We start from the raw sequence: 23,607 nt of genomic DNA, 5'->3' as shown, positions 1-23,607 counted from the left end.
AAAGGGCACAATCTCCTTACACCCAGCTACAAGGTTTCACTAATACAGGGAAGGCTTCTAGAGGAAGGAGTATATTGCTTCATGTGTTTGGGTTATGTGAGGCCATGGTCCAAGTGAGGTATAGCATTGGCAGAGGTTCAACACATGTAACTGATGTGTGTAAGCCAGGAATGCCCCGGATTTGCCAGCAGCTGACGAAGAGGGAGACAGAGAGGGAGAAACAGATGGGCTGACTCACTCTCTTTTTGCTTGGACCATGGGAGAAGCTGCATGCAACTCTGTCCTCCTGGGAATATTGGTTAGGTCCAAAGAGAAAAGGACTGAAATGGGGAGACAGTGACTTCACTGAGGTCTCCCATGGTGCTTAATGCAGGCACAAGGCACAGGGAGGACCTATCATGCTCCTGTTGCCCACGTGTGGCTGTAGCTTAACAGGAAAACCAGTGCTGGGCTGAGCAGCCCTACAATGTTCTGTGGGATGAATGGAGAGCACCACTATTTAAAGAGACAGCCAAGAGTAGGGAAGATGATGTATTCTTGGAGCCAAGGAGGGAAATCAAAACCCTTCAGTTCTTTAGCATGCATAGAACTGGGAAAAGGAGCTGCACAAGCAATCGGAAATAGAAAAACAACTGGGATGTTTAAACACCAAACAATAGCTTCACAATAAGGGAGCCACTGGAGTAGAAGCTTAAAGAAAGGCAGAGCAGCAAAGCCAAAATGAAGCAAGACAGTGAGCAAACCACTGTGCAGGTACGTATTGAAAGGAGGATACCCTTATAGAAAGAGGATCTTGCCCAGGGAAGCAAAAGCCAAAGGCCAGCTTTTCTAGCTGAATCTGGCAGATTCAGATGCCAGTCTCATGCAGTACAGCAATTCATGCTCTTTTAGAGACATAACGCTAACCCAGAAGACATTGAGTTGGGAAAGAAAAAGAACATATAAAACCAGGAACTCTTCCCCCCAAAGCCCTCTTCCAGATCACTTTGAAATGCAAGTACTTACGTTACAAATTTGTTCTTCAGCATTTGTTCCAACCTGCCCTTGGTCAAAACAAGAGAAAATAAAAATGTAAAGCTACTCTTAAGAGTTCAAGGAACCAGAGAAAACTCAGAAAAGCATCTCCAAGTTTTAATTTGTGGGTCTTCATTGTCATCTAAATATGGGTCAAAATCCCAGCCATTCAGTGCTCAAAGGGTACCACATTACTGATGATTCAGAGGTTGCTGGATGATGTGACAGCTACAGTTATGCCACATGTGCTACCAGCTACAGAAAGTTGTGTGTCCTCTCTCTGTTCGTGTGAAGACTCACTTAAGCTCAGACTGACCCTTAGCTCTTCATAGTTTGTTAACACAGGACAACACAGTAATAAAAATAATAACAAAATTAAGCCCCCCTCTAGCCAAAACCCCCCTAAATGCATAAATTGCTGCTCTTTCCTGTCACATTTATTACCTTCTGGGCAGGAGCTATGTATTTCTGAAATAGCTCAACATCACGAGGACATTTGGAGAGCACAGTGCTTGTTACAGTCTTCAAAAGATCTTCCATAACCTAATAGAGAAAACAAGAGGGCATGAAAAATTAACACTGCTTAGATGTCCCAGGCTATAAATAACACACAGGACGCATCAGCCAAAGGGTAGAGAAGGAGCTTCTGTCCTTCTGCATGGTCAGACTGCATAAGAGGGTGCTAGCTTGCTAATGTTCCTCATTAGCAGGCTTGCTCAGTAGCTGAAGAGGCCTGGGACCTGTATTTCTGCTGTGGGTTTAGGGCTTCAGTGCCTGCTGATGGCCTCAGTACCTTCAGTCAGGTGCCTCCAATGAAAAAGGCACAGCTGAAGTACTCAAGCAGCAGCCCTGGGCAGCCACAAACACCCACTTTACAACCATTTGTGGTGACTGGTCTCAGATTAATTATTACTGAGGTGTCTGTTCTATAATGAGCAATTCTGGGTTTGTGCTTTGTTGTTAGAAGAGAAAGAAGTAAAGGAAAGGAGTACTTGGAGCACTGTGTGCAGTTCTGGTGTCCTCAACGTAAGAAGGACATGGAGCTGTTGGAGCAAGTCCAGAGGAGGCCACGAGGATGATCAGGGGCTGGAGCACCTCCTGTATGGAGCCAGGCTGAGAACATTGGGGCTGTTGAGCCTGGAGAAGAGAAGCTGCGTGGAGACCTCAGAGCAGCTTCCAGTGTCTGAAGGGGGCTACGAGGATGCTGGAGAGGGACTCTTCATCAGGGACTGGAGTGATAGGACAAGGGGTGATGGGTTCAAACTGAAACAGGGGAAGTTCAGGTTAGATATAAGGAAGAAGTTCTTTACTGTGAGGGTGCTGAGGCGCTGGAACAGGTTGCCCAGAGAAGTGGTAAATGCTCCATCCCTGGCAGTGTTCAAGGCCAGGTTGGACAGAGCTTTGGGTGACACGGTCTAGTGTGAGGCATCCCTGCCCATGGCAGGGGGTTGGAACTGGATGATCTTAGGTCCTTTCCAACCCAAACCAGTCTGTGATTCTGTGAAAGATGTACTGTGTATAGCCAGCCCATCAAACAGATCTCACCTACAGAGACTCTGCTCAGCAAGAGCAAAGCAAAGAGAACATGTACAGAGATGAGGAGAAAGCTAAAGCAGAGAACAGCAATGCAGGGATGTTTGAGAAACTAAAATAGATGTGGTTTCATTTCCCTAAACTAATGTGAATTAACTATATGACATTACCATGCAATTTGGATATACTTATCCAGTAAAACGGGCTTCACCCATGAAGAAATTAAAATGCCATTTCGATTCTGAACAAAAAAAGCCCCCATGTGGGATGCCATGGCATTCTGATCAACTTTGAGAGGGATCTTCTCTATTGAATAAGCAAAGCAGACCATCCAAGACACTTGCTGTGGTGCAGGTTAAGAGTTCCCATGGCTCCTCATAGCCCTACACCTGCACAAAGAGGTGGTTGGTACCTGTGGATCCCAACTCTTCTTCACAACCACCCTCCTTATTCTCACCTCCTTTGGAACAGAGCCATGCAGCTGGGCTGCACATCTCAGCCTGGGATGGGACCAGGTTTTTCCCACCTCTGAAAATCTTGGCACATTCCTGGTTTTTATTGTGAGCATCATTAATTGTAGAGTTGAGAGAAGTGAAGTATCCACTGATGATATTAGGTGAGCAGCAGTCCCTAGACACAGCAAAGGCCAGGGGAGACTAACTGTGACAAGGTGAACCTGATGTTCAGTCAGCAGATCTGAGCAGGTCTCTGCCTTGCAAAGAACCAGATCTTAGAGGGTAAGAGGAAGAAAAGGCACAGGAAAGAAGCTGGGCTACTGACACAGCCAAGATGAGATTTCAGGCATGTTATTCAAACTCATGTTAGAAGAACATCCTTCATCACCTGAACTACCTCTGCATCCCACCAGCCCAGAGAAGCTGGTAAATCCATTCTGACTCCTCTGGAGCCAAACTCAGCCTCCAGACTCCTGCATCAACCTGGGCCCTCAAGATCCAAATAAAGGAACAGCATTACCATATGCAGATGAACAGTTTTCCCCCTCCTGGTACTCAAGCACAGAGGAAATGAAAAGCCAGCATTCCTGCTGCTGAGTAGCAAATAACCAACCAGGCAGCTTTGAACTTTCTTCAAAGTAGCTCGGAAAAGGCTTATGCAAATGAAATTAGAAAACTTCTTGGCACTTCATCTGGTTTCACCAGGCAGAGACAAAGGGATTTTACATGAAGCTTCCTCTTTCTAGAAAATGAAAGTATCATCTGCTTTCAGAAGAGCATGTTGTTTAATTAGCACTTCTTTTCCTCGCTGTGCGATAAAGTAACAGTTAGGTTCCCACAGCATTCAACATGAGCAGCTTCCTCCTGTGGAAAAAAGAGGTGGGTGGGATGGGAAAAACAATCTGAGAAACATTTCCAGGTTTGAAAGGGAGGTTTTTATCCTGGCAAAAGAGACAGACATGTGGGTCATGCGTTGGCCTCCTCGCTGCTCTTAGTTCTTATTCATGCCAAATGTGCATTAGGAATGAACAGCAGAGGGGAAAAAGATAGGGAGGGGGGGAAAGGGTGTTAAACTGAGAAGTTCTGGCTTTAAGCATAATGAAGGACTGGAGAGGAGGCTATATGAAAATGAGTGGGGAAGCATAAGCACTGGCTTGCTGGTTTGAGGGAATACGTGAGCTGGAGATACAGGCAAAGTGATTGGTTTGAATGTATCCTTAAAGAAACATGGGACTGTAGTGATAGGACAAGGGGCAATGGGTTCAAACTTAAACAAGGGAGATTTAGGTTGGATATAAGGCAGAAGCTCTTCCCTGTGAGGGTGCTGAGGCGCTGGCACAGGGTGCCCAGAGAAGCTGTGGCTGCCCCATCCCTGGCAGTGTTCAAGGCCAGGTTGGACACAGGGGCTTGGAGCAACCTGCTCTAGTGGAAGGTGTCCCTGCACATGGCAGGGGGTTGGAACTGGATGAACTTTAAGGCCCCTTCCAACCTAAACCAGGCTGGGATTATATGATTCTATAGTAACAGCATCTCTCCAGAGTGGGTCCTCATAGGTGAGAGAGGAGACTTTATGACCAAGATGAGATGCAAATCTCCCCTCTCTGTGTGTGTGTATATGTGCACACACGTACGGCGTGTGGGAGCAAGCATGAAGGCAAGAAATAGTGGTCCACTTGGTGAAAGCTTCATATGTAAATACCCTGTGATCTACACTGCATCCATATGCATGCCCCAGGTGAACACATACTGGCTCCTCTTGTGATTTTTCTCAAAGTGTCTTATGCAATAAAGATGATAATTTGAACCCCTCTTATAGCGCAGAGCACCTTCAATTGCTGCTACTGACATTTACTGCTGTTTTTTTGATGATTTCCTCTGTTTCAACTCTGGTCATGATTTTATTTGGGAAGAGGATAAGTTGCAATATCAAAAGATCCAAGTTAAAATTAAACAATACAGTTGGGAGCTGCTCCTCATCAAAATTGGACAGTTAACCATTAAGTTCCACAGCAACGTCAGGGAAAGCCAGGATTGATTCTGCTGAACTGCTCTAAAAGGTGAAGAGAGAAAAGCTGGGAGGGATGAGGGGAAAAGGGGGAACATCCCTCTTTGTGCCTGCCCTCCTATCAGCAGAAATTCTACATTCCCATTATGAAGCAACCAAATTAATGGGCTTTTGGACATAAGGCTCACCTCTGGGATGAGCCACTTGCTATGATTTCAATGTTTTTTTCCCCTAAATCTCTTACCAAACATAGAATCATAGAGTCACAAACTGGTTTGGGCTGGAAGGGACCTTGAGTTCATCCAGTCCCAACCCCCTGCCACGGGCAGGGACACCTTCCACTAGAGCAGGTTGCTCCAAGCCCCTGTGTCCAACCTGGCCTTGAACACTGCCAGGGATGGGGCAGCCACAGCTTCTCTGGGAAAAGTCTGTGCCAGCGCCTCAGCACCCTCACAGGGAAGAACTTCTGCCTCAGAGCTCATCTCAATCTCCCCTCTGGCAGGTTAAAGCCATTCCCCTTGTCCTGTCCCTACAGGCCCTTGTCAAATGGACTCTTGTCATGAAAGTAAGGAGGCTCTTGTCTGTCAGATCACTCCTTCACAGGCCATTGAAGCTGAACAATAAATGCTGATGGAGGTTAGAGAACAGAAAGAGCCTCAGCTATGGCTGCTGGATGCCACTTCAGTAAGGAACTTATAGCCCTGCAGATACCCAGATGTCCCTATAGAGTGCTGTGCAAGACACTTGGAACAAACTCTTTTCATGTGCTTACCACTGTTTGTTCCCTGGAGTCTGCAGTCAGATTTGCCCAACTGCCTTTGCCTCGGCACTGAAGACAGGAAGTATTCCGAGTGCAAACTGCTTTGGGAATGAACCCACACCCATGTTTCAGATGTAAGGTGCCCTGAAACGGACACCCAAATCCAGCACTACTGCTGACTTCATTTCATGCCTCAAATCCCTTCTGTAAATGGAGGTAATAATGCTCCATGTCGCTGGGCTCTAATGACAGCAAACTAATTTTGATGAAGTACATAACCAGTGGAAGACAATACTTCTGCCCTCAGGACAGAACTCAAATACTGTGTGTTAAATTGTATTCTTCATCTTAAAGAGATGTATTACCCATCTCTTAAAAAGACAGTGGTGGTAGGATGTAGCCTTGTCAAGGAAGACTAACGCTAACTCCCCAAAATGCCCTCAGGAAAACTTCCTTCTGGCATTTCCTAATTTTACAGCCTAAATAATGTGGGTTTTAACATGTTTTTTTATGTGTGTTTGATGGAATTCAATAAGTGAAGTGAGATCCTTTAAATCCAATGCACTGCCAAGACAGTGGAATGAAGAATAGAAGATAATGACCTACAAATACAGCTACATGACACAGCACTGAAGAGAGGAGGAGAGTGGGCAGCAGCATCTCAAAGCACTGATGATAGTGGAGACCTTGGACATCGAACTCAGGGACTGGAGGGGCAATGGCTCCAGTGAATCCAGAGATTTCCATACAACCTGGACCCCTTCTACACAGATGCTGCGAGGGCTGGAGCAGCTCTGCTCTGGAGCCAGGCTGAGAGAGCTGGGCTGGGGCAGCCTGGAGAAGAGAAGGCTCCTGAAGGGGACACCTTAGAGCAGCTCCAGTGCCTAAAGGGGCTCCAGGAAAGCTGGAGAGGGGCTTTGGACAAGGGCCTGGAGGGACAGGCCAAGGGGAATGGCTTTAATCTGCCAGAGGGGAGATTGAGATGAGCTCTGAGGCAGAAGCTCTTCCCTGTGAGGGTGCTGAGGCGCTGGCACAGACTTTTCCCAGAGAAGCTGTGGCTGCCCCATCCCTGGCAGTGTTCAAGGCCAGGTTGGACACAGGGGCTTGGAGCAACCTGCTCTAGTGGAAGGTGTCCCTGCCCATGGCAGGGGGTTGGAGCTGGATGAGCTTTAAGGTCCCTTCCAACTCAAACCAGTCTGATTCTATAATACTGTCTTAACCTGATCTTTGTCTAACTCTCTCTGTTTCTCATCTAGTTCGAAAGAGAAGTGCCTTGGGGCAACTTGACTCAACTTGACTCTTCTGGAAGAGGCCACAGAGGCCTCTCCTCAGATACACTCACATAAACCCTGGGTAGTAACACTGCCACCCAGCCATGCAGCGTTGAGTACTACACCGAGTACATGGGACTTTCCACAGAAAGTATTGTGAAACCAGCATCATGAGAGTTTAAGCTTCTTTGTAGCACTAAAACACATTTTGGCACAAAACACACATTTAGATTGCATGATCGGGACACATGAGACTTCACAGGAATCGTGCTACTAATTTAGGAATAACTGAGCACTATTCCAGGCTATTACGGTGGGGAAAAAAGGCCGTTGCTCCAAGATTTTAGGCCCTTTGCTCCCAAATACATTTAACTTTGTTATTAACTCTTCTTTTTTCTTTTATTTTGTAAGGAAACCTGTTTTTTGGAGCTTTGGCTGAGAGAAAGCACTCTCAGTTTACCAGTGAATGGTAAACATGTACCTCTTTGTAGCAAGGCTCTTCTTTGCTGGTGTATAAGCACATACTTCACTATGAGCATTGCCAGCACACTGACTTGCTGCAGTTAAGAGGTATTCAGTCCAAATGTTGAATACCAGTTTTAAAAATAAAGTTTTAAACAATCCAGCTCTTATGTGAGGACAAAGTTCAGATGCTCACCCTGGCCAAGAGCCCCCGAGGCTTTCAACTGGGCGTTCTGCACTCAACAAAGAACTTGCAGATGATGACAAACCAACTGCCCAAGGGGCAGATCCATGACAGAACATTGAATTTAGGTCAGTTATGAAGGGAAAAAGAAACTTAAGTTTAAGGCTTTAGAGCAGCTGTCAGGTTTGTTTTGTTTTGAAGGAGAGATTGCCCAATGGTTTAAAAATAAGTGAAATGGGAACTCCATTTCTGCAAATGAGAACACCACAGAAGAAAGTGTGTTGCAATGCAGGCTCACTATGAGGAATACAAAACCATGGCTCTTAGGAGACTTTCTGCTATAGGGTAAGACTTTGGAACAGAGGGAAGAAGAGAAAGAGAAGAACACAAGCAGAGACTTCACGAGATGTTTAGCAACAACACAAGCCAAGCTCAGGGGGGGAAGTTCCTCCTTTCCCTACAATAAAAACCCTACACATTCGAGAACAGTTCTCAAATCTAATTCTCTGAATTGTCTGAACTGGCTGTCTATACCTCAAAAGCCAAGAAATGAGGGTTCTCAGCACAAGAGTACAGATACACAGAGATACAGTACTGAAAAAGGGGAGATTGAGATGAGCTCTTAGGCAGAAGCTCTTCCCTGTGAGGGTGCTGAGGCGCTGGCACAGACTTTTCCCTGAGAAGCTGTGGCTGCCCCATCCCTGGCAGTGTTCAAGGCCAGGTTGGACACAGGGGCTTGGAGCAACCTGCTCTAGTGGAAGGTGTCCCTGCCCGTGGCAGGGGGTTGGAGCTGGATGAGCTTTAAGGTCCTTCCAACCCAAACCAGTCTGGGATTCTAAGATTCTATATCTTAATCATGTGTTCAAGGGCTCAAAGGGAAGATCCTGCTTATTATACTAGCTAAAGGCAGTAAAAACTTCAGTCAGCTCCTGATCAGCTAGAGAAACAGAGGGCTCAGGAAGTAAGGCATAAACACAGATATATGCTGTGCTTTAAGAATACACAAAGTTGTTCTGGAGAAAAGGAGAGAGAAAAGAAGGAGTGGGATGCTATTAGTGATGGAGCACAGAGATTCCCAACAGGTCAGCCCACACAACCCAGTGCCATCCAGACATCCAAGACGCAGAAGCAGCACACACAAGACATGGAGGATGTCAGCTCTGATGTCAGGCCATACTGACTCAGCAGCCTGTATATGATCCAGGCTGAAGAAACCATCCCCTGGATGTTATTTTTTACACCCAGGTTCCTCAGATCTTTTTCTTTTTAAGGCTGTTTCTCCAGTAGCTTCCCAAGGAGCTTATCTGATAGATGAGAGCACGTGGATGCTTACTTACAAGTCCTACTGGGCATAAGCTGGCTTGTGCTGAGACTAGTCCAATGCATTAGCATCCATCATGAGGTTAAACTGAATGAAGAGGTCAATCCTGAAAAAATCAATAGCTGACTAAGGATTTCTTTCAGTCCTCTGCTGAAGCCACAGTGAATAGTGTATGCCAGGAACTGCTGTTTCTATTTGAGATTTCAATGCAGGTTCCAAGGAGCTCTTTACAGAGCACACCGAGGGACACACTGCACAGATACTGCTCAGACTCACTGGAGAGATGCTGAAGGTTTTGAAGGGGAGAGTGCCACTGTCATTAGCATCCATCAAGCACATTTACACATTTCCTGGCAACACAGCAACTGTGCAGCCTCCCATTCAGATGAGGGCTGTGTTTGCACCTATCTCTTCCCTTCCAAAACCCCTCCGTGGCTTCACTTCTGCTGAGCAAACCCTGATCCTTGGGAATTCTCTTTGCAACCTCTACATAAGGCGAAAGGAGCCGTGACCTCAGTTAAGGGCAGGAAGCACAGCTCAGAGAGGAAGCAGCAGCTCTGGCACTGATCCTGCACAGACATTTGGAGCACTCACCTGCATGATGTCCTGGAGGCTCTCAGTGAAGGACAGCTCAGCCTCCACCATATAGAACTCTGCCAGATGCCGGCGACTCTGTGAGTTCTCTGCTCGGAACGTCGGGCCGAAGGTGAACACGTGGGTAAAAGCCCTGCAAGGCAACAAGAAACAGGTAGGTCAGGCCCAGCACACAAGTGAGTCTGTTATAAAGCCCTCATGTTTCTCCCAGGAGACAGAAGCACTCATGTTCCCATTTCATCTTTGACCAGATTAATGGCACTGCTGGGTAGGCTGCTGTTACACTCCTTCATCCAGGGATGGAGAGGGGTTATTCCATGACTCAGGGAGGTTGCACAAACTCTATTCAGCTTTCACTGAACACCATTCATGCTCAAGGAGCTTATTGTAGCTGTGTGGGAATAAAGAATGCTGTTCTGCAGAACTAGATCATGGGAGGTGCACACAGACATCGCTCCCCTTGTCCAGGTCCTTTCATGCTTTTTTGGCTGCAAGGTCTGACCTTTATGGGTGCTGTGACATCCCAGAGCTCAACAGAGCAGAGAGGGTCCTGCTGCTGGTGTTAGCACTGAGAGGTGGCTGGTGAAGGCCAGCAAGGTGGATGTACAGTGTATGGCCTGCAGTCCCCCTCTAGTGGCAAGCCCAAAGCTTATTGCTGAAAGAGCCTTCCAGATAAAAGAACTGGGCTCCTTCCACACAACTCAAAATGGTTCAGCTAAAAGGGATCCCTACTGCAGAGAACACATCTGGAGCATCATGTTATGCAGAAGCAATCAATGCATTTCCTATTATAAAGCTATTTCTCCAGCAGCTTTCTGGGGACTCTATTTAAATACACAGAATCACAGAATCATAGAATAGTTCGGGCTGGGAAGGACCTTAAGATCATCCAGTTCCAACCCCCCTGCCATAAGCAGGGATGCCTCACACTAGACCATGTCACCCAAGGCTCTGTCCAACCTGGCCTTGAACATTGCCAGGGATGGGGCATTTACCACTTCTTTGGGCAACCTGTTCCAGCGCCTCACCACCTTCACAGTAAAGAACTTCTTCCTTATATCCAACCTGAACAGGGGAAGTTCATCCCCTGTTTCAGTTTGAACCCATCACCCCTTGTCCTATCGCTACAGTCCCTCTCTTGTTCTGCAGCCACATCGTACTGCATTACACAGGATACAAAAAAGCCTTCTTGATTTTCCACTTCCTTCATTAAAAACCTTCCTATCAACAGCAACACACCTTTCAAAGGTTATTTCTGCTGTGGGGAAGCTGCACTCCGAGCAATACCTTTTACACTGTGGGCTCTGAGCACTTGGGCTCCTGGACATCCTCAAGCCAGAGAAAGCTTCCCAAAGAGATGCTGTGGCAGCTGTGTTTCCTCTCATGCTCCATGGGAAGCAAACCAAGATCAGGGAGGGAGCTGCTTCACAAAAACCATGGACTGGGCAGCTGCTATCTTTGGGTACATCTTTAACTTGACATTATTATAGCTGTAGACAGCATGTAGGAACAAAAGAACCTGATCAGTAGAGATTAAGCACAGTTTAACACTCATGAAAGCCTGCGTGCTAATTGCTGGGGCTGGCATTTGCCTTGCATCTTGCTCTGCAAGCTTTCAACTGAAAGAGGATGTTCGCTGAAGTTTCTGCACAGGCTAATTTTGTTCAACTGAAGTTTAAATAAACAACGCTACAAAAAGCAGCGGTTTTCCTTTACCCCTGATGGAGGCATCTGCACCGCAAATAAAGGAACACACACATTCAGCTTCTCTCATCTGTTCCCTCATGTCACATGATGGTTAAAGGTTATGATCCAGAGAAACAGAACTTTCTTTTTCCTTGAGTTTCTAGTAGTAAACACACCAGAGGAAAGTTCCAGGTCAAGACTGAATACATCGCGTGCCTGTAGGTTTCTTTTCGCCATGGGCTCTCCTTTCCCTGCTCCAACAAACACACTTTCTGTCTCTGCTTTGTTCCAATACCTGCACTCTCACATACATAACCACAGCATCTATGATGCTAACCACATTTCAGAGCAAGTATCTTCCCTCAAGCATCATTTTCAGCTTGCCTCTTTTCCCTCTGCTGCCCTTCTTTCTTGCTGGGATGTTACTATAAACTTCTGCCGTCACTTGATCATCCTCCTTCAAGCTGCCTTTGCTGTAGTGTCTATAAAACCTCAGCAATGTTTAGATAAGTGACGTACCAAGACTATTACTCACTGCACAGGTCAGTATTATCTCATCAGTTCCTTGTGCTCCCCCATCTGGAGCCATCTGTTGTCTTGGGTCACACAGAAACGCATGTTCTTCCTCACAAGGCCTTTCTGGTTTGTTTTTCATTTTTCCATGTTCCTACAGCACCTGGCACAACAAGGTCTTGGATCCAAAGCTTAAGAGCCTCCACTGCTATAGCAATACAAACAACAAACATGAAACAATGAGTCACTGGCCAACATTGTTCAATATAACTTCTGCTTGCCAGGCCACAGTGGTTGGCCTGCAGTGGGAAACAGGAGACGCAGGTTCTCCTGCTACCTGTGCCCAGGTTTCAGGTTTTGCTGAAATATTTCAATGTGAGGCTGTTCAGTTAAAGAATTACCCCTAAATAAATAAATAACAATTGTGACTGGGTCAGGACTGGACACAAGACAAAAACATTTTGAAAAGCTTCCAATTGCTGAAGCACCCACTTGGGTCTGCTCCTTTTGATGTGCAGGTCTCTATGGTCTCGCTGATATCAAGTCCTTAAAGTAACAATTGAAAGTGAGGTGTGATACCAGCTGGGTAGCAGGAGATCCTGTCCCACCGAGCTACAGCCTGGCTTCAGTGAGACACACGTTTCTCACAGTTTTTAAGAAAGTTGGGGTTGTTGAGCCTGGAGAAGAGAAGCTGCGTGGAGACCTCAGAGCAGCTTCCAGTGTCTGAAGGGGGCTACAAAGATGCTGGAGAGGGGCTCTTCATCAGGGACTGGAGTGATAAGACAAGGGGTGATGGGTTTAAACTGAAACAGGGGAAGTTCAGGTTGGATATAAGGAAGAAGTTCTTCCCTGTGAGGGTGCTGAGGCGCTGGCACAGACTTTTCCCAGAGAAGCTGTGGCTGCCCCATCCCTGGCAGTGTTCAAGGCCAGGTTGGACACAGGGGCTTGGAGCAACCTGCTCTAGTGGAAGGTGTCCCTGCCCGTGGCAGGGAGCTGGAACTGGATGAGCTTTAAGGTCCCTTCCAACCTAAACCATTCTGTGATCTGTGATTCTCAGTGGCTGTCCAGGCATGGCATTGACATTTCAGTGACTGTAGGTTACTGTGGCAGATGAGACTCTCCAGCAATGGCACTGTGAGCACCTTGAACTGCTCTTATTTCCTACTGACTAGCAGCCCAAGCATGACGACTAGTTACTTATCTTCCAAGGGGCTTGCTGCAAGATACCTGAAAGTAATAAAAAATAAAGAAAGCCCTTATTGCCCCTAAGATATCAACCATGGTCAAACACTTCACAGTCACAGACTGATTTTGTGGTGCCAGAATAAAGCCTCTCTGAACCCAAGACAGAGCCCTTGAGGAGGAGAAGTGCAGAACAACTCCCACAGGAACTGATTTCAGTCTTTTCTCAGCAGTAGGCATCCTGTGGGGACCAACCTTCTCTAACCTGTACACTGAGCATCACCTACATGTACAAAACTGAACCATTAGCACTGCAACTTCATGGACTGTCCCAAGGTGCTCAACATCTGCAGAGGTAAGGGCTCTGTGACAGCCTGTAGAGAACCTCACATCATTGGTGTAGAGCTGGATTTGCCTGGAAAGAAGGCAACAAACCCCAACCAAATAAACCCAAAACCCACATGTACAGGGAGAGGAGGAACCATTTATTTCTCAGGCTAATTGTAATGGGGAAAAGATAGATACAAATAACTGTGAGAACCTCATCATGATCCTGGGACCCTGGCAAAGGGAAACTAGCCAGATGTCATGCTGGCAAAGTGATCAAAGGAGTGCTGTAAATGCAAGTCATCTGGTCATGGCAGTGTAGCACTGATCAGAGGCCTGGACATAACAGAGAAAGAACTAAAAATACACATAGGCACTGTTATCAACTCCAAGCGCTAACAGTTATTTCTCATCCAGGCATCACACACTGTTTACTGTCCTCTGCCATTCCAGACATCAAGCAAATGCATGCTACACAAATCCGACCTTTATTTGCATTTCATCTGCTATTAAAAAACAGATCAGTGATTTGATATGCTGCTGTATCACACTGAGCATGTATAAATGCATTAGGGAAGAGGGATGGGAGCTGACTCTAGCTCCGATTTCATGGTATCGAGGGCAAAAGCAGTCACTGTTCTGTGTGCATTCAGCACCTAGCACAATGGAGCCTCAGTGCAGGGCTGTGATTCCTATGCTTCTACGATGCAAATAATCAATCATTTAACATTCCCAGACCTCTGCAAGACTTCCAGCATTTAAAAATAACTTGAAAACTCTGGCTTAAGGATCCAAAAGTGCCTAGGTCAGTCGGGGTTGTGTGCACTCAAGCATCTTTGAAATAAATCAGTACTGCTAATTCCTCATCTCCAACAAAAGCACATACAAGTGGGGAAAAAAGCAAGCCCAATAATCTGTCGAGCTCTTTTCCTTAGCTATTACAGGCAGAGCAGTAATGTCTGTAACACTGTCCTTGTACATGGTAGCAAAGAAGACAAGAGAGGCTTTGAAAGGAGACCCTTTGCAGTCAGCTTCCCCCAGATCAGAGCTCTGGACAGCAAGGCTGAGTGCATTTATGCTGTTCACAGGCACTGCCAGGGTTGACACCAGGAGAAGGCACAGAGCTGCTTAATTAATTGCTCCCTTTCTGGGGCTGTGTTTTGCTCTGCCCAGTTCTCTGGGAAAGTTTGAGAGCTTAATGGGGAGGCCAAGAGAATACCCACAGCGCTCCTTCCAATACGCTGAAACATTGCACAAGGCAGGGCTGCATCCTGCAAAATGGGTTTAAACTGAAACAGGGGAAGTTCAGGTTGGATATAAGGAAGAAGTTCTTCCCTGTGAGGGTGGTGAGGTGCTGGAACAGGGTGCCCAGAGAAGTTGTAAGTGCTCTATCCCTGGCAGTGTTCAAGGCCAGGTTGGGCAGAGCCTTGGGGGACATGGTTTAGTATGAGGCATCCCTGCCCATGGCAGGGGGTTGGAACTGGATGATCTTAAGGTCGTTTCCAATCCTAACTATTCTGTGATTCTATGAAAATGCTGAGCTTGCCTGCTCCAGCCCAGTGAAGGGATTAGCCACTTCCAAGGTACAGGCTCACAAGAGTCCCTTTGGATGCAGACAGCAGTGCTCGGATGCGTTGCAGGAGCACAGCATCCTCCGCATGGATGATCACTTGATGGAGGCTCATTCTTGCACAGGCTATTTGTGATAATTTACCCTGTGAATACTCAGCAAGAGAGAAACTTCCCCCTTCCCACCCTTATTTCACACACTACTAAAACCCTCTTCAGAAGCAGCTACCTCTCCCCCTTTGAGAGCTTTACACCACGCAGAACGGAAGCTCACTTCATTTGAACTCGTTGACAATTCATTACTGAGGCAGTGATAGAAACCAATAGAGAAGTATAAAATAGCTGTGCCCAAAGCTGTCCAAAATCATTCTGCTAATTAAACTCACACACTGTTTGTAGACTCGAGCATCTCTGCCTTACTGGCAATTTTTACACTGCAATCCCAATATAATTAATTGTGCTGAAAGTTCCCAAGCCAGGAATGGATTGTGCTCCTTTTCTGAGCCAGGACTCCATGCTGCTGCTGGGCTAATAAAGACTTATTTGTGCTGTCGAACCAAGGGGATACAACTCAGAGCAAGGCTATTAATCAAGAAGATGCAATCCCTGCACAGTCAGCTCACGGCCTATGCCAAGGTCACACCACACTGTAGTGACACAGCTGGAGGCAGAAGCTGGTTGTTCTGACTCAGGGCTAAGAACTAAACCACACCAGCACACTCAGCTATTCATTCGTACGGTGCCCTCCTGCTCACCCCAAAACACTACAGGTGTCTGCAGAAACGTAAGTGCAGTGATTACTCCGACAAGGTTTGCAGTGAAGAGTTCAGCTGAAAGGCAATCTGTGGCAAATCTTATGCACAGCATGTTCCCCCCCAACACCATCCTTCACCAACCTCCCCATAACACACACAAATGTAGATTGTAAGAAAAACTAGAAACTGTTGCATCCCCAGAGCATGAGCAACAGGTTGAGGGAGGGGATTCTTCACCCCTGCAGTCCTGCATCCATCTCCAGGGCAACAGCACAAGAGGGACGTGGAGCTGTTGAAGCGAGGCCAGAGGAGGCCCCGGAGCTGCTGCGAGGGCTGGAGCAGCTCTGCTCTGGAGCCAGGCTGAGAGAGCTGGGCTGGGGCAGCCTGGAGAAGAGAAGGCTCCTGAAGGGGAGACCTTAGAGCAGCTCCAGTGCCTAAAGGGGCTCCAGGAAACCTGGAGAGGGGCTTTGGACAAGGGCCTGGAGGGACAGGCCAAGGGGAATGGCTTTAACCTGCCAGAGGGGGGATTGAGATGAGCTCTGAGGCAGAAGCTCTTCCCTGTGAGGGTGCTGAGGCGCTGGCACAGGGTGCCCAGAGAAGCTGTGGCTGCCCCATCCCTGGCAGTGTTCAAGGCCAGGTTGGACACAGGGGCTTGGAGCAACCTGCTCTAGTGGAAGGTGTCCCTGCCCGTGGCAGGGGGTTGGAACTGGATGAGCTTTAAGGTCCCTTCCAGCCCAAACCATTCTGTGATTCTATGAAACAGTAGCTTCTAACAGAAGGACAAAATGATATATGATGTCAGCAGAGGAGGAAAGGAGAGCAAGGTGACCCTAAAGCCCAGGAGCTTAGCTTTGTCAGCCACATTTTCCTTTCCCTTAGGAAGGGAAGAAATTAATAAAGTGAGCCATCTGATTTAATTCTGCTCTGTTCTAGCATGACCGTATTCATTTGGAGCATGGAGGACCTGCCTGCTCCATCGACATAAGTAGATGACTTTGCTGCGCTGCCAGGACTGCAACACCAGTTGGCTGCAGTGTATGACCCCATTACAATTGGAATTGTTCAGGGATGCTGAAATTTGTACGTTGAAAGATGTTCTGGCCCCATGCATGAAACCACAAGCACAGAGACAACCATTCAAACATACCGATCCAATGCCTCTGGGGTCTAGTTTTTGGAAGAGCTGGAAACCCAGAGCTCCTAATGCTGCCAGTGATGTACAGGTGCCCAGCAGTTTGCAGAAGAGGAAGAACATTTCATATCCTTGAGCTGGGTAGATTATGTTAAAATAAAACTTCGGAGTTGGACAGAGATACCTGCTTTTTAACCTCAATGTAAAAGTAATCTCCCGTTACTATTGTTTGGTGGTTTGGATTTTGCACAATGAAAATAATAGAATCATAGAATGGTTTGGGTTGGAAAGGACCTTAAAATCATCCAGTTCCAACCCTCTACCATGGGCAGGGACACCTCACATTAGACCATGTCACCCAAGGCTCTGTCCAACCTGGCCTTGAACACTGCCAGGGATGGAGCATTTACCACTTCTCTGGGCAACCTGTGTCAGCGCCCTCACAGGGAAGAACTTCCTTATATTAAACCTGCACTTCCCCTGTTCCAGTTTAAACCCATCACCCCGTGTCCTATTACTCCAGTCCCTGATGAAGAGTCCCTCCCCAGCATCCTTGTAGCCCCCTTCAGACACTGGAAGCTGCTCTGAGGTCTCCACGCAGCTTCTCTTCTCCAGGCTCAACAGCCCCAATGTTCTCAGCCTGTCTCCATATGGGAGCTGCTCCAGCCCCTGATCATCCTCGTGGCCTCCTCTGGACTTGCTCCAACAGCTCCATGTCCTTCTTATGTTGAGGACACCAGAACTGCACACAGTGCTGCAAGTGGGGTTGAAAAGGCAAAGGAGAGACTGAATTTCATCCAGCAAAAAGGGGTTTAAAAGATTCCTCACAGAACTTGCCACTTCTGTCTGCCCTCTGAGGAAGTGCACGTGAGAAAAGTTGCATCTTGGCACAGGCTTTTATAGCAGAGCGTGAGGCTCAGGCCTGGGCAGCAGAGCTGGTGTGCTGAGTGCTGAGGTTTCAATTCATGCTGCGACGAGATGGGCCTGGGCTTCCTTTTATAAGCAGCCAAAAATAAAAACATAAATTAAAAAGGAAGAAAAAAAATAACGCTGTCTAAGTTCCCAGACAGAGATTGGGAAGTGCCAACTTCCCCTCCAGCCAGTCAGGCTGAAGCAGTGCAGCAGTTTCCCTCACTGCAACCTCCAATGAGTCCTACAATGCCTGCAAGGTCTTGTGCAAAGCATCACCCTCCTGCCATGCTCCAGGACCAGCTCTCACCCTGCCATGTCCTCTGCTCCAGCTTTAGCAGCAAGAAAAGGAGAAGATGGGACAAGGATCCTGCCCAGGTCATCCACTTCTGCTTGAAAATAACGCAGGCACATTTGAGTAATTAACAATGTGACCCATATACCATAATTACCTGGCAAAGCACCTGCATTTTCTTTATTAAACCTCAGAGCACACCTAGACACTGGGGTGTTGGTTTGCAGATGGCAGGAGAATAGGGGGAAATCAAGACAAAGGAAACAGAGTTACTCAGAGCCATACAGTGTCTTCTGCTCCAGGCTCATAGATCTCATCAGCCTGGGTCCTCCACCCTTCTATGTGACACTGCTTTTGTCCTAGTTTTGATATTGCTATTTCTAATTAAAGTTAATAAAACAACCAATTTTTGTTGTTTTATATAACATATTTATTATATAATAATAAACAAGAATAAAACTCAAGCTGGGCTGATGAAAGCCATCAGAGGACTTAGGCATGTATTCAAATAACCATTCTCCATGCCCCAGCCAGCACTGAACTTCTACAAAGGAGTAATATAAAATGTTTCAAAGATTTAAATAAAACAGGGAGCAAAGATGGTTTTGAAAACTCAGTCATCCCAGTGACTTCTAGTTTAAGCCAAAATTACATTACCAACATGGCGGGGGGAAAGCAATTGGGTGAAATCTTTTTCTTTTCAGAGTGGAAAAAACATTTTCTCCAGAAACTGCATTATAATACCTATGAAGAGGATTTTTTAAAATGAATTTGTTTTTCAGATGGACACTGGTTCTACAAACTTTGTAAATACGAATCACAGCAAGAAACTGCATCAGAATGTGCATTATGGCACACAGGGAGTAATGGTTTCAGGCAACCTATCGAAGTTTGGGTGTAGTTATTTAAAATCTCCAAGGCTTCAGATTAGAATCCCAGACTGGTTTGGGTTGAAGGGACCTTAAAGCTCACCCAGTTCCAACCCCCTGCCACGGGCAGGGACACCTTCCACTAGAGCAGGTTGCTCCAAGCCCCTGTGTCCAACCTGGCCTTGAACACTGCCAGGGATGGGGCAGCCACAGCTTCTCTGGGAAAAGTCCGTGCCAGCGCCTCAGCACCCTCATAGGAAATACTGTCTTCCTAAGATCTCATCTCAACCTTCCCTCTGGCAGGTTAAAGCCATTCCCCTTGGCCTGTCCCTACAGGCCCTTGTCCAAAGCCCCTCTCCAGGTTTCCTGGAGCCCCTTTAGGCACTGGAGCTGCTCTAAGGTCTCCCCTTCAGGAGCCTTCTCTTCTCCAGGCTGCCCCAGCCCAGCTCTCTCAGCCTGGCTCCAGAGCAGAGCTGCTCCAGCCCTCGCAGCAGCTCCGGGGCCTCCTCTGGCCTCGCTCCAGCAGCTCCACGTCCCTCTTGTGCTGTTGCCCCAGAGCTGAGACTATAAAAATCCTGACTGTAAAAATCAAGTGCAGGCAGCAACAGAAGAACAGGTTTTATGTTCATCTGGTGAAAGGTGGCATCAGCTGAAATTCTTGGTCCTCCCTTGACATGATTTAATGAAAATACAGGGCAAATAGTCTGAGACACTGCGGGGATTGCACTCAGCCCGTCATGCATGGATCCCAGGGACATGACTGAACCAGAGATACCCTCAGCACACACACCATGCTTCATAGAATCATAGGATAGTTAGGGTTGGAAAGGATCTTAAGATCACCAAGTTCCAACCCCCTGCAATGGGCAGGGATGCCTCATTCCAGACCATGTCACCCAAGGCTCTGTCCAACCTGGCCTTGAACACTGCCAGGGATGCAGCATTTACCCTTTCTTTGGGCAAAGGAATTACCTGCTTCCCCTCCCAAAAAAAGCTGAGGGAGAGAAAGGACCAAGAGTGTATCTATGAGAACTGTAATCTCCAACCAGCCAAGTGACCCTAAGCTCCGTGCTGTACCTACCAAGTTCATGTATGTGGCTTCTCAGTAACACAAAATCATTACCAATCTCTGCAGCAGTCATGAACCAGACTGAAGCTTGTGGTAATTGATTAAAACCAGACATGTCCCAGTCGCTTTTTATAGCTCCCATTAAGTGTCAGCCTAATTAATGGAAGTTAGTGCTAATTATAAGAGTCTGCGTCGTGAGTCAGCCTCAACCAAACGTTGTGCAAGAAATGTCAGAGAGGGTTTTTTTTTTCCCCAGGCATCCAAGATAAATAATTACACTTATTTTTGTTACTTCTTAGCAACAGGAATGTTATACAACTGGACATCATTCCTGCAGCTGCATTCAGAAGGATTTCAAATGATACAATGCAGAGCAAATATTTGCTTAAAGACAATGCAATCTGTTCCATCATTAGCAAGTCATTTTGGAATCAGATTTTAAGGCTGTGCTTGCCAGGCTGCTGAAAAAGAAGCCTCAAACACATCTCTCTTCAGCTCTGGAGGGTTTTCTTGAACACCAACAATGACAGCTATCTCTCTCCATCTCTTCCATGCTTTGAAAAGCATTGGCATTTAAAAAGTGGAATCAGTGTGATCTCAGTATCTTCTGGAATCCACAGGAAATTCACTGCATTCAGCTCTCTGCAAACTCAGGCAGACACAGCTAAAATGGTCTGGATGCGTGAGACTGTTTTAGAGTCTCTCTGCAACCAGGAAACCCAGTTCAAGGACTGCAGAGAGTATCTGGAATAGGCAGAATAGTAGCAAAATCCATGCTGACTTAGAAATCAAGGGGATGTGCTTGAGGAAAGTGGGATTAATTCTGTTTCAATTAAGCCAAGCTTGATAGCTAGACATGAACAGGCAGATGTCGGTATGAAAGACTGAGATTTTAAGTTAGGCAGAAAAATACAGGTCCTGGGGAGAGAAGTTGAAATGAACATGAACTAGAGAGAAAACTCACCAAGATGTTCTTGTGGATAATATTGGTGGAGAGGAAAATGAGCATTAAGCCAAGAATAAACTTATGAGGACAGAATAATTCAGGCTGGAAGGGAGCTCAAGGAGGTCACTGGTCCAGTGACCCCTTCAAAGCAGGGCCAGCAAGAAGGCCAGACCAGGCTGCTCAAGGCTTTACCTAGCTGGGTCTTGAAAACCTTTAAGGATGAAGAGTGCAGAGTCTCTCAGCAACGTTTTCCAGTGCTTGACTGATTATTTAGTGATTTTCTGCCACTACATCCACTCAGAACTTCTCTTATTTCAACTGTTCCCCTTTGTCTCTTGTCTTGTCGTTCACCACTGCAGAGCGGGCTTGTCTCCTTGAAAACCTCTTCACAGATCCCAGCAGGCTGCTATTATGTTGTCCCTAAATTAGGTTGCACTTGAGCCTAGAACCTCCCTCGTGCGCTGGGCTGCATCCCCAGAGCATGAGCAGCAGGTTGAGGGAGGGGATTCTCCCCCTCTGCTGCTCTCTGGGGAGACCTTAGAGCAACTCCAGTGCCTAAAAGGGCTCCAGGAAACCTGGAGAGGGGCTTTGGACAAGGGCCTGGAGGGACAGGCCAAGGGGAATGGCTTTAACCTGCCAGAGGGGAGATTGAGATGAGCTCTGAGGCAGAAGCTCTTCCCTGTGAGGGTGCTGAGGCGCTGGCACAGACTTTTCCCAGAGAAGCTGTGGCTGCCCCATCCCTGGCAGTGTTCAAGGCCAGGTTGGACACAGGGGCTTGGAGCAACCTGCTCCAGTGGAAGGTGTCCCTGCCCGTGGCAGGGGGTTGGAACTGGATGAGCTTTAAGGTCCCTCCCAACCCAAACCAGTCTGGGATTATTTGAGAACCCCTGCGAAGGCCTGATAAAGAAAGAGAGCTAGGGAAGAAGGCAGGGAATGAGGAGATGACTCACTCTGTGATTTAGGGAGGGGATAGCCCCCAGAGCTTTTAAGAAGAGCAGTTACAGTTAAACCTATGATGCAAAAGGCAGAATGGACAGTGCATGGGATGAAATGTGGCACAAGGAAAATCAATGCAAAACAATGATGTAAGCTATTAGCAAGAGGGATTGAAGGGAGAGGAGCAGGCTGAGCTTGTGGGAAGTGCAGATGGGGGAAAGGAGCAAAAAACAAACACCAAAACCAGAGTAAATACAGCCAGTGAGCTGCACTTCTTGGCAACACTTGGTTTTGGCTGTCTCCAATAGGCCTCTGAATCATCTTCAGCTGCCACAGACCCTCCAGCCTAGTTCAGGTCCCCAAAGGGGTCTTTATCCTCACCAGAGGATCATTGAGCAAGGAAATACCACAAGGACTTCACAGCAAACCAATGACATTTAAATCCAGTTATCAGGACACACACAGTCCTACAAGCTGCTACCACATACACTGGTTACTGACTCAGCTGGGACTGGGAAGACTGAAGGGGAGAGCTGTATGACTGAATAAAGACTTTTCTGGAGACCTTAAAGAGCCTATAGATTTAGAGCTGACAATGACTCAGACACCCTGAGCAGCCAACCTAGATGCTGTCACTGCAAAGATGATGTACAATGAAATGACAAGTTGTGCCAACTAGGCCATATGTGTCATGCTGAGAGATAGAACGAACTTCTCTGACCTTGCCTTCAATAACAAGCATCCACGGCACAGCAGACAGTCAGGAAGTGCAGGAACACCTCTCTCCATACCCTTCCTCAAGGAAAAAGGTTAAAACCTCATAAATTATAAATGGGTCAATGTTCTCTCTGTTATCAGGAATGGCACCAAAGAGCTCTGCCATAAAATGGAGCCCTGGACAACACACAGGTATGAGTACTCAGGTGATGGCCTGTGGGCTGCAGATAAGCCCTCAGCAAGGACAGCAGAAGACTTGGTTCCAGACACATCTGGTAAGTCTTCCCCTTGCCCAGCCTTTTCCAAGCACAGCTTGGAGGTTGCTCATGAGCTTTGTAAAGCTAAAAGCTAACTCCAAACAGACATGACTGCTGAGCTGACTTTCTGTTTCCTCCCTGCCTGTCATACCTATCCTGCTCCACCCCTGGTTTCTAATGGACTTCTGCAGGATCTGTCTCTATACTCTCATGTCCCACAGCATACAGGATGGGGAAAGGGTTCCCAAACATTCCTACCTTGTTCTCCTCCCACAGATTCTCAGGGATCAGTTGTTCCTGAAAGCCCGCAGCAAGTCAACCTTTTATTTAAGCTAAAGGGATTTTTTGAAGAATAGTTCCTTTTCTGGACAGGAAAAACACAGCCTGGCTAAAACAAAGGGTAAATTGCACAGGATCAAATCCAAACCACATAAATCTTTACTGTTTTGGCTGCTTTGTCTATCGGGAAGACCAGAGTATTTCCATTCTGGGGGCAGAATGACTCCCACTTTTTACTACTTTGAAAACATCCATTTGCCAAGCAGCTCTGGTTGTTATTATGCTCTTACATTCTTTGATCATGTAGGAGTCCCATTCACAGAGTATGGCCCAACTTGATAACCACAGATAAAACTTCGGTTGATACGCTGGAGGGAAGGGATGGGATCCAGAGGGACCTGGACATGCTCGTGAGGTGGGTTAATGACAACCTTATGAAGTTTAACCAAGCCAAGTGCAAGGTCCTACACCTGGGTCGGGTCAATCCCAGGCACTGCTACAGGCTGGGCAGAGAAGAGATTCAGAGCAGCCCTGCAGAGAAGGACTTGGGGGTGTTGGTTGATGAGA

General features: G+C 47.0%; 1 protein-coding gene across 2 annotated transcripts in view; it reads right to left on the bottom strand.

Annotated features, from left to right (window-relative positions):
* Positions 1-23,607, bottom strand: part of NARS2 (asparaginyl-tRNA synthetase 2, mitochondrial) — a 61,850-nt gene that overhangs the window by 14,758 nt on the left and 23,485 nt on the right. For both annotated transcript variants that reach the window (XM_030476335.1, XM_030476336.1), the window contains 3 exons: positions 9,600-9,732; positions 1,459-1,557; positions 1,006-1,043 (listed from right to left, as the gene is read on the bottom strand). In XM_030476335.1, coding sequence (XP_030332195.1) covers positions 1,006-1,043; positions 1,459-1,557; positions 9,600-9,732 — 270 coding nt within the window. The remainder of the gene's footprint in view (positions 1-1,005; positions 1,044-1,458; positions 1,558-9,599; positions 9,733-23,607) is intronic.

This window comes from Strigops habroptila, chromosome 2 (assembly GCF_004027225.2).
Source record: "Strigops habroptila isolate Jane chromosome 2, bStrHab1.2.pri, whole genome shotgun sequence".
Taxonomy (NCBI): domain Eukaryota; kingdom Metazoa; phylum Chordata; class Aves; order Psittaciformes; family Psittacidae; genus Strigops; species Strigops habroptila.
This window is presented reverse-complemented; position numbering and strand designations above follow the sequence as displayed.